Source organism: Budorcas taxicolor, chromosome 2, assembly GCF_023091745.1.
Source record: "Budorcas taxicolor isolate Tak-1 chromosome 2, Takin1.1, whole genome shotgun sequence".
NCBI classification, from domain to species: Eukaryota; Metazoa; Chordata; class Mammalia; order Artiodactyla; family Bovidae; genus Budorcas; species Budorcas taxicolor.
In genome coordinates this window covers 44,491,652-44,503,789 of record NC_068911.1, presented here as the reverse complement: position 1 = coordinate 44,503,789, position 12,138 = coordinate 44,491,652, and the positions used below count along the sequence as shown (strand labels likewise).

General features: G+C 38.0%; 1 protein-coding gene across 1 annotated transcript in view; it reads right to left on the bottom strand.

The window, feature by feature from the left end:
• LGSN (lengsin, lens protein with glutamine synthetase domain) overlaps positions 1 to 12,138 on the bottom strand; it is a 30,649-nt gene that overhangs the window by 6,738 nt on the left and 11,773 nt on the right. Inside the window, 2 exon segments of the mRNA XM_052652768.1 lie at positions 7,392 to 7,543; positions 7,545 to 7,574. Coding sequence (XP_052508728.1) covers positions 7,392 to 7,543; positions 7,545 to 7,574 — 182 coding nt within the window.

Below are 12,138 nucleotides of genomic sequence, written 5' to 3'. Positions count from 1 at the left end.
GCACCACAGACCGGGAGGCTTAAACAGATATTTTCTTCCAGTTCTGAAGGGTAGAAATCCAAGATCAAGGTGTCAGCAGCATTGGTTGGTTTCTTCTGAAGTCCTCTCTCCTTGGCTTGTAGATGGCCATCTTCTTCACATGGTTTTCCCTCTGCATGTATGTTTCCTATCAGACATATTGGATTAGGGCCCATCCTACAGATCTTGTCATTGTTGTCCAGTCACTCAGTTGTGTCCTACTCTTTCCAACCCTATGGATTGCAGCACACCAGGCTTCCCTGTCCCTTACTATCTCCCAGAGCTTGCTCAAACTCATGTCCATCAAGTTGGTGATGCAATCCAATCATCTCATCCTCTGTCATCCCTTTCTCCTCCTGCCTTCAATTTTGCCCAGCATCAGGGTCTTTTCTAATGAGTCAGTTCTTCACATCATGTGGCCAGAGTATTAGAGCTTCAGCTTTGGCATCAGTCCTTCCAACGAATATTCAGGATTGATTTCCTTTAGGCTTGACTGGTTTTACCTGCTTGCAGTCCAAGGAACTTTCAAGAATCCTCCAACACCAACACTGATGGTGTTGGTGGTCCTGATGGTCCTCCAACCTGAACACTGATATTCAGAAGCATTAGTTATTTGGTGCTCAAACTTCTTTATGGTCCAACACTCACATCCATACATGACTGCTGGAAATACCATAGCTTTGACTAGCTGGGCCTTTGTCTGCAAAGTAATGTCTCTGCTTTTTAATATGCTGTCTAGTTTAGTCATAGCTCTTCTTCTAAGGAGAAAGTGTCTTAATTTCATGGCTTCAGTCAGCATCTGCCATGATTTTGGAGACTAAGAAAATAAAGTCTGTCACTGTTTCCATTGTTTTCCCATCTATTTGCCATGAAGTGATGTGACTGGATGCCGTGATCTTTGTTGTTTTGAATGCTGAGTTTTAAGGCAGCTTTTCACTCTCCTCTTTCACATTCATCAAGAAGCTCCTTAGTCCTTCTTTGTTTTCTGCCATTAGGGTGGTGTCATCTGCATGTCTGAGGTTATTGTTAATTTTCTTGGCGATCTTGATTCCAGCTTGTGCTTCATTCACACAACATTTCACATGATATACTCTGGATATAATTTAAACAAGCAGGATGACAATATACAACCTGATGTACTTCTTTCTTAACTTGGAACCTTGGGAAACAGACCTTGTTCAACATTATTCAACAATAATTATGTCTTTTAACACTGTGTCTTTAAATTTAGTCATATTCTAAGGTACTAGGGATTAAGACATCAACATATCAATTTTGAGAAGACAGAATTCAGCCTATAATAATATACTGCCCAGTTTCCATTTCCTTCACCACCTGCCATATTATTTAATACATGTTTACTGTCTTTCCCCACTTTCATGTCAGCTCCAGGAGAGCTTGCCTATTTATTTATTTATGTACTCAATGGTATATCTCCAGTACCTATAGCAGAACAGATATATCACAGGCACTCACTGGCTAATTCTTTCATAATTTAATAATTAATGTGATTTAATTAATTAATGAATGCATCTTGTGTGCTTTGATCCTGAAGATGGCAATGACGACCCTGTATGCAAGACAGCAAAAAAGACACAGATGTGTATAATGGACTTTTGGACTCAGAGGGAGAGGGAGAGGGTGGGATGATTTGGGAGAATGGCATTCTAACATGTATACTATCATGTAAGAATCGAATCGCCAGTCAATGTCTGACGCAGGATACAGCATGCTTGGGGCTGGTGCATGGGGATGACCCAGAGAGATGTTATGGGGAGGGAGGTGGGAGGGGGGTTCATGTTTGGGAACACATGTAAGAATTAAAGATTTTAAAATTAAGAAAAAAAAAGTAAAATTTGGCATCACATGTTTTGATATGTATCCTAAGTATCAATTTTTTTAATTTATAAATTTAATTCTTTTACCAAATATGAGAGCCTTATTCAATCAAATTTCATTTCCAAGGCATCAACTAATCTGAATTGTCTGAATTTCTTTTCTTCAAATAAATCATACTTGCTAGTTACAATTAAATGTTTTGGTCAGCCCTTCCCAGATGTAAGATGAAGAGCAGGGAGAAATTTGCCAGCTCGGGGGTCATTTGTTTTCTTATATTGTGGCTCCTGGGTGGTGTTTTCCTTTCTCTTCTTCTCAGAGAATTAATAAATTAAATCATTGTTCTTTTATAGAGGAAATTTTGGATAACCTGACATAAAAACCAGGACAAAAACAATAAAAAGTCAGAGTTGGGGGAATTGCTTCTTGAAAAAAATACAGGTTTTAATAAGTTCAAAGTAGTTATTACAGAGAAGAAAATATGTTGAAATTCCTTACATTTATTTTAAGGATTGACTTTAATATTTATTTTGAAATTATTTATTGGTGGTTTGTTTGGAGTTGTGAACTTTCTCATGCTTAGGGCCTATAAAAAAATCTATCTCTGGGCCAAAGCAGAAGATTCTGAATTAACCAAACTGAGTCCATCAATAATTGTATTTACATCCCTGGTCATAGTTGATTGGTGCAAAGAGAGCTCATGACACAGTTCTCTCCTCAGATACTGAGTCTAAATTCCATTTCTCTCTTATGGCTGAAACTACATAAAACAAAAGCCACAAACTGTGGAAGAGCTAATGAGACCACCAGATGTTTTCTTATTAGCCTTCCTAGGATTTTAGAAACTTTAAAAAATTATTTGACATACATATTAGAAAATTTCATATAAAAATCTTGAGCTCAAGCTTCCCTTGAAGAAAGAGAACAATTTGGAACACTGGGTGAACATTTCTCCACCACAACCATTGGCTGGGACTCTGGGGTGGCCTTCAGATGGGGTATGTATGCAGCTTCTAATTCATGGGTTGGCAAATGTTTTCTGTAAATGGGTATATAGTAAATATTTGCAGCTTTGTAAACCATGCAGTCTGCGTTGGTTGACATGTCATCTATGTCATTATAGACTAAAATGAGACATAGAAAATACAAGTGTATTTACTGAAAGTGGTCAGTAAACTGAGCTTGCATCTGGCCATAGTTTGTCATCCTCTGCTCTAGTTTCCTCATAGCCTGCACTCACTACATTCTCACCAGCCCATCTCATTCATCAGCATTATCTGCCTGGCCTCTGTGGTATTTATATTAATATAATAGACATTGATGCTTAGAGACTGTTGGTGCTCATGTTCTTTGCTTCATGGAGAAATTAATGAAGCCACAGAGAATTATAGAGATGATATGAATTTTTCCCAAGATGTTGATACGCTAAACCCTGGAACTTATAGAATATGTTAAACTACAGGGAAAATGGGTCTTTGCATATGTAATTAAGGTTATGGACTTTAAAACAGGGATATTGTCTTAGATTGTTCGGGTGAACCCTTAAAAGGAGAGAAATTTATTCAGCTGTAGGCAGAAAAGATGTGTAGAAGAAAAAGAGTTTAGAGAAATTCCAAATGTGAGAAGGATCTGAGGCACAACTGGCTCAGAGATAAAGAACCAGAGGTTTCCAGGAGCTAAGAGCCACACCAGTTGGCAGGCAAAAAGGAACAAGGAATCTCAGTCCAGTGACTGCAAAGAACAGTGTTCTCCCAACAATCTAAATGGTCTTGGAAGTGTATTGCTTCTTAGAGTCTCTGGCTAAAATCTGAGATGGACAACACCTTGACTTTGGCTTTGCCATACTTGAAGTAGAGAAATCAACTGTGCCAGCCCAAACTTCTAGTGTACATAACTGTGATATAATGAATTGCGTTCTTTTAAAAAGATAAATTTGTTCATAGACAACAGAAAACTAATATATATGGAGTCTTGATAGTGTTCACACTTTGCCTCTGTCATTCTTAGGCTTTGTATGTAATAGAGAATTTTACCTTGCCCCAAAAGAGCTCTGGCCTTTACACTTAGCCCTGATGGGTAATACATAATCCCTTAGGATGTCCTGTCTGATGAGGACAGGATGTCTTTGGTCTGTGGCCAAAGTAGAAAGTCCAGCAATGTCATTTATTATTGAGTCACGTGGTATCAACTTGACCCCAGTGGGCCTGGAGACTGAGATCAGCTGTTTGGAGCTGACTGTGGAGTTGACTTTGGAGCTCCAATAAAAACTGGGCACACCAAAGCTCAGGTAACTGTCCCTGGTTGCAATACTTCAATTACTTTGTTGCAAGTCATTGCCAAGAGAATGGTGCTGCCCATGTCTTCATTAGGAGAGAACAAATGGGAGCTAAAATTCCTTGGACAGTTTATCATGAATCTTTTCCATTGATTGACTTTAATCTGCATTTTTTTTTCACTGTTAAAAAACCATAATCTTGAGCATAATAGCTTTCCGTGAGTTCTGAATTCTTGTAGCCAATCACAAAAAAAAAAAAAATAAAAATAAAAATAAAAATTAAGGAACATCTCATTTTGAAACTGGTGTCAGAAATGTGAACAGCTGGTAGACACTGTACTTCTAACCTCACACCCTGATATATTTTTACTTTTCCAAACCTTGTTTCTTCAGTCTTTTCATTATGAATTCCCATGTGGAATAAATAGCTTTTAAACTATTTAAATTAGTGTCTATCTCAAGGATCCCAATTTTTTGACCAATTCACTCATAAGCCAAAATAGCTATATTATTGTTGATAACCCAAGAATTTATAATAGCAGAATTTCTAGTATCTGACTTTAATTTTAGGTCTTTAATCAATTTAGAGTTTTTTTTTTGTGTGTGTGTGTAGGGTTCTAATTTCATTCTTTTACATGTAGCTGTCCAACTTTCTCAGCACCCCTTACTGAAGAGTCTATCTTTTATCCATTGTATAATCTTGCCTCCTTTTTCACAGATTAAATGACCATAGGTATGTGGGTTTATCTCTAGGCTTTTTATCCAGTTGCATTGATCTATATTTCTGTTTTTGTGACAGTAACATACTATTTTTATTTGTAGCTTTGTACTATGTCTGAGGGCTTCCCTGGTGGCTAAGTGGTAAAGAATCTGCCTGCCAATGCAGGAGACATGGGTTCGATCCTTGGATTAAGAAGATCCCATAGAGAAGGAAATGGCAACTCACTCCAGTATTCTTGCCTGGGAAATCCCATGGATACAGGATCCTGGCTGGCTATAGTCCATAGGGTTGCAAACAAGTCAGACAAGACATAGTGACTAAACAAATACAACACTATAGTCTGAAGTCAGGGAACAGAGTTTGGGAGAATCTCTTTTTCTTTCTCAAGATTGTCCTTGGCCATTTGGAGTCTTTTGTGTGTCCATACAAATTTTGAAAATTTTCATTCTAATTCTGTGAAAATGCTGTTGGTAATTTGATAGGGATTGCTTTGGATCTGAAGATTGGCTTCAGTAGTCATTTTGACAATATTGATTCTTCCAATCCAAGAACATGTTATATCTTTCTATCTGTTGTGTCATCTTCAATTTCTGTCATAAGTATATTATAGTTTTCAGAGTACAGGTATTTTGTCTCCATAGGTAAGTTTATTCAAAGGTATTTTATTCCCTTTGATGTGATGGTAAATTGTATTGTTTCCTTAATTCTTTCTCTGATTTTTCATTGTTAATGGGTAGAAATGAGAGAGGTTTCTGTGTATTAATTTTGTATCTTTCAATTTTACTGAATTCACTCATGAATTTTAATAGTTTCATCTTTAGGATTTTCTTAGTATAGTATTATGTCTTCAGCAAAAACTGATATTTTTACTTCTTTTCCAATTTGCATTCTTTTTCCTCTCTGATTGCTGTGGCTAGGATTTTCAGAACTACATTGAAAAAAACTCTTAGAGAAAAGCATAGGCAGAACACTCTCTGACATAGCATTATCTTTTTTTGATACACCTCCAAGAGTAATAAAAATTAAAACAAAAATAAACAAATGAGACTTAATTAAACTTAAAAACTGTTGCACACTAAAGAAAACCATAAGCAAAAAGAAAAGACAACTCACTGGATGGGAGAAGATATCTGCAAATGAAGCAACAAATCTCCAAAATATGCAAAAAGCACATGCAGCTCAATATAAAAACAAACAACTTAATCACATAATAAGTAGATCTAAATAGACATTTCTTCAAAGAAGACATATAGATGGCCAAGAGGCACATGAAAATATGGTCAATATCACTAATTATTAGACAAATGCAAATCAAAACTAAAATAAGGTATCACCTCACACCAATTAAAATGGCCATCTTCAAAAAACCTACAAACATTAATGCTGGAGAGGGTATGGAGAAAAGAGAATCCTTCTATACTGTTGGTAGGAATGTAAATTGGTACAGCCACTATGAAGAACACTATGGAAATTCCCTAAAGACTGAAAACAGAGCTACCATATAATCCAATAGTCCCACTCTTGAGCATATATCCAGAAAAAAAACATAATTCAAAAGGATACATGCACCCCCAAGGTTCATTGCAGCACTGCTTGCAATACTAAATGTCCATTCATGGAGGAATTGGTAAAGAGGTGGCACATATATACAATGATAATTATTCAGCTATAAAAAAGAATGCAATAATGCCATTTGTAGCAACATGGATGAACTAAAAATTGTCATACTGAGTGAAGTAAGTCAGACAAAAACAAATATCGTATTATATTGCTTATATGAGAAATTAAAAAAATGGTAAAAATGATCCTATTAACAAAACATAAATTGAGTCACAGATATAGAAAATAAACAGGGATATTAAGCAGGGAATGGGGGATGGGTAACTTGGGAGACTGGGATTGACATATATGCACTGCTGCTGCTGCTGCTGCCAAGTCACTTCAGTCGTGTCCGACTCTGTGTGACCCCATAGACTGCAGCCCACAAAGGTCCCCCGTCCCTGGGATTCTCCAGGCAAAAACACTGGAGTGGGTTGCCATTTCCTTCTCCAGTGCATGAAAGTGGAAAGTGAAAGGGAAGTTGGTCAGTCGTGTCCGACTCAGCGACTCCATGGACTGCAGCCTACCAGGCTCCTCCGCCCATGGGATTTTCCAGGCAAAGATACTGGAGTGGGGTGCCATTGCCTTCTCTACTATATATAAAACAGATAACCAATGAACCTATTGTGTAGCACAGGAAACTCTATTCAATAATCTACAATGACCTGCATGGGAATAGAATCTAAAAAAGAAAAAAAAAATAGAATAACAGATTTTCACTTTTAGAAAAGACTTGAGAGATCATCCATTGCAACTCTTCGTTTTTCAGGTGAGTAGCCTACTGGGCAAAGAAACCTAAAGCATTTTTATAAAGTGATAGGTGTGTAAATTGCAAGTATTCTGACTCCCAAGCTAACATCCAACATCACATTATCATTAACTCAGATACAAATTTGAGATTAGTGGCTACATCCATAAAAGAGTTTGTTCCATAGTCCTTACCAGTATCACTGGAGTTTGGGTGAAATTCACCACCAGGAGCATTGATTAATGTTGGAAGGGGCAATGGTTTTATCACTACTGTCTGATCTTTGGAGTCCTTGTCATCTGGTGTCAAATGAGATTCAGGAGAGCCAGGCGCCATGACTGGTTTGTTTGTGGCACACTCTGAGGTTTCTATTTTTTCTGTAGAAACAAACAAAAAAAAAGTGTTAAGACCTTCTGCCCATTTTTGATTAGGTTGTTTTCTTGATATTGAGTTGTATAAATATTTTTGATATTAATCCTGTGTTGGTCATGTCATTGCAAATATTTTCTCCCATTCCATAGATTGTCTTTTGTGTTTTGTTGATGGTTTCCTTTGCTGTGCAAAAGCTTTTAAATTTATAGATACCATTTGTTTATTTTTGTTTTTATTTCTTTTGCTTTGCTCTAAAGAAAATATTGACTGATGTAAGAAAATATTGTCACAATTTATGTCTTCTAGGTGTTTTATTGTGTCATGTTATATTTAGGGCTTTAAACCATTTTGAGTTTGTTTTTGTGTATGGTGTGAGGGAGTGTTCTAATTTCATTGATTTATATCCAGCTGTTCAGCTTTCTCAACACCAATTGCTGAAGAGACTTTTTTTTCCTTCCATTATATAGGTTTGCTTCCTTTGACAAAGATTAATTGATCTTAGGTATGTGGATTTCTTTCTAGGCTCTCTATTCTGTTCCATTGATCTGTTTGCCTGTTTTTGTGCCCATACCATGATGTTTTGATTACTGTAGCTCTGCAATATTGTCTGAAATCTTAAAGGATTAGACCTCCAGCTTGTACATTTTCCTCAGGACTTTGGCAAGACAATAGAATGGGAAAGTCTAGAGATCTCTTCAAGAAAATTAGAGATACCAAGGGAAAATTTCATGCAAAGATGGGCATAATAAAGGACAGAAATGGTATGAACCTAACAGAAGCAGAAGATATTAAGAAGAGGTGGCAAGAATACACAGAAGGACTATACGAAAAAGATCTTCATGACCCAGATAATCACAATGGTGTGATCGCTGATCTAGAGGTGGATATCCTGGAATGTGAAGTCAAGTGGGCTTTAGAAAGCATCACTATGAACAAAGCTGGTGGAGGTGATGGAATTCCAGTTGTGTTATTTCAAATGCTGAAATATGTTGCTGTGAAAGTGCTCCACTCAATATTCCAGCAAATTTGGAAAACTCAGCAGTGGCCACAGGACTGGAAAAGGTCAGTTTTCATTCCAATCCCAAAGAAAGGCAATGCCAAAGAATGCTCAAACTACCACACAGTTGCACTCATCTCACACGCTAGCAGTAATGCTCAAAATTCTTTGAGTCATGCTTTAACAGTATGTGAACTGTGAACTTCAAGATGTTCAAGCTGGTTTTAGAAAAGGCAGAGAAACCAGAGATCAAATTGCCAACATCCGTTGGATCATTGAAACAGCAAGAGAGTTCCAGGAAACATCTATTTCTGCTCTGTTGACTATGCCAAATCCTTTGACTGTTTGGACCAAAACAAACTCTGGAAAATTCTAAAAGTGATGGGAATACCAGACCACCTGACCTGCCTCTTGAGAAGTCTGTATGCAGGTCAGGAAGCATGGAACAACAGACTGGTTCCAGGTTGGGAAAGGAGTACGTCAAGGCTGTATATTGTCACCTGCTTATTCAATTTATATGCAGAGTACCTCATTAGAAATACTAGGCTGGGTGAAGCACAAGCTAGAGTCAAGATTGCCGGGAATAATATCAATAACCTCGGATATGCAGATAACACCACCCTTATGGCAGAAAGTGAAGAAGAACTAAAGAGCCTCTTGACAAAAGTGAAAGAGGAAAGTGAAAATGTTAGTTTAAAACTCAGCATTCAGAAAAGTAAGATCGTGACATCTGATCCCATCACTTCATGGCAAATACATGTGGAAACAGTGAGATACTTTATTTTGAGGAGCTCCAAAATCACTGCAGATGGTGACTGCAGCCATGAAATTAAAAGACAATTGTTCCTTGGAATAAAATTTATGACCAACCTAGACTGCATATTAAAAAGCAGACATTGCTTTGCCAATCAAGGTCTGTCTAGTCAAAGCTATGGTTTTTTTGCTTTGCCAATCAAGGTCTTTCTAGTCAAAGCTATGGTTTTTCCAGTAGTCTTGTATGTATATGAGAGTTGGATTATAAAGAAAGCTTAGTGCTGAAGAACTCAGCTTGATGCTTTTAAACTGTGGTGTTGGAGAAGACTCTTGAGAGTCTCTTGGACTGCAAGGAGATCCAATAAGTCTATCCTAAAGGAAATCAATCCTGAATATTAATTGGAAGGACTGATACTGAAGCTGAAACTTCAATACTTTCACCACACGATGTGAAGAACTGACTCATTTGAAAAGACCCTGATCCTGGGAAAGATTGAAGGTGGGAGGAGAAGGGGACGACAGAGGATGAGATGGCTGGATGGCATCACCGACTGGATGGACATGAGTTTGAGTGAACTCTGGGAGTTGGTGATGGACAGGGAGGCCTTGTGTGCTGCAGTCCATGGAGTCACAAAGAGTTGGACACAACTGAGTGACTTAACTGAACTGAGCTGAGTCATGGAAACAACACAAATGCCCTTAATGTATGACTAGCTTAAGAAAGTGTGGTATATGTTGTTGTTTGTTTCTTAGTTGCAAAGTCATGTCCAACTCTTTTTTAACCCCCTGGACTGTAGCCTGCCAGGTTCATCTCTCCCTGGGATTTCCCAGGCGAGAATACTGGAATGAATTGGTTTCCACTTCCTTCCCCAGGGGATCTTCCCAACTGAGAGATCAAGCCTGTGTCTCCTGCACTGGCAGGTGGATTCTTTACCACTGAGCCACAAGGGAAACCCCTGAAGCTTTGTTTTGTTGTTTAGTCACTAAATCATATCTGACTCTTTTGGGACCCCATGGACCATATCAACAAGGTTCTTCTGTTCATGAGTGTTTGCAGGCAAGAATACTGGAGTGGGATAAATACAGTGGAATATTTGTTGCTGTTGTTCAGTCGCTCAGTCGCAACTCTTTGTAATCCCATGGACTGCAGCACTCCAGGCTTATCTGTCCTTTACTATCTCGTGGAGTTTCCTCAAATTCATGTCCAATGATGCCATCTAGGCATCTGACCCTCTGTCACCCCCTTCTCCTGCCCTAAATCTTTCCCAGCATCATGGTCTTTTCCAGTGAGTCAGATCTTCGCATCAAGCGGCCAAAGTATTGGAGCTTCAGTTTCAGCATCAGTCCTTCTAATGAATATTCAGGGTTTATTTCATTTAGGATTAACTGGTTTAATCTCCTTGCTTCCCAAAGGACTCTCAAGAATCTTCTCCAGCAACACAGCTTGAAAGCTTAAATACTTTGGCGCTCAGCCTTCTTTATGGTCCAAATATCACATCCATACTTGACCTTTGCTACTAGAGTGATGCCTCTGCTTTTTAACACAGTGTCTAGGTTTGTCATAGCTTTTCTTCCAAGGAGCAAATATCTTTTAATTTCATGGCTCCAGTCACCATCTGTAGTGAGATTGGAGCCCAAGAAAATAAAGTCTGTCACTTTTCCACTTTTACCCCATCTATTTGCCATGCAGTGATGGGACTAGATGCTATGATCTGAGCTTTTTGAATGGTGAGTTTTAGGCCAGCTTTTACATTCTCCTCTTTCACCTTTGTCAAGAGGCTCTTCACTTCTTCTTCACTATCTGCCATAAGGGTGGTATCACCTGCATATCTGAAGTTATTGGTATTTCTTCCAGCAATCTTGATTCCAGTTTGAGATTTATCCAGCCCATTATATTGCATGATGTACTCTGCATATGTTAAATAAGCAAACTGACAATATACAACCTTGACAGACTCCTTTCCCAATTTTGAACCAGTCCATGATTCCATATCTCATTCTAATTGTTGCTTCTTGACCTGAATACAGGCTTCTCAGGAGACAAGTAAGGAGGTCTGGTATTCTAATTAAAAAAAAATTTCCACAGCTTGGTGTGACCCACACAGTCAAAGGCTTTGACATATTCACTGAAGCAGAAATAGATGTTTTTTTTTTTTTTTTAACTTCTCTTGATTTTTCTGTGATCTGAAGTATGTTGGCAATTTGATCTCTGGTTCCTCTGCCTTTTCTAAATCCATCTTATATATATGGAAGTTCTCAATTCACGTACTGTTGAAACCTAACTTGAACGATTTTGAGCTTTACCTTGCTAGCGTGTGAAACGAGTATAATGGCACAGTAGTTTGAATATTCTTTGGCATTGCCCTTCTTTGGGATTGGAATGAAAACTGATCTCTTCCAGTCTGGTTTTCACTGCTGAGTTTTCCAAATTTGCAGGCATACTGAATGCAGCACTTTCACAGCATCATTACTAGGATTTGAAATAGCTCAGCAATGTCATCAACTCCGACTCCACTAACTTTGTTCATAGTGATGCTTCCTAAGACCCACTTGACTTTGCACTCCAGGATGTCTGGCTCTAGATGAGTGATCACACCATCATGGTTATCTGGGTCATTGAGAACTTTTTTGTATAATTCTGTGTATTCTTGCCACTTCTTTTTAATATCTTCTACTTCCATTATGTCCATATAATTTCTGTCCTTTATTTTGCCCGTCTTTGCATGAAATGTTCCATTGGTAGCTCTAGATTTTCTTGAGCAATCTCTAGTCTTTTGCATTCTATTGTTTTCCCTTTATTTCTTTGCATTGTTCAGTTA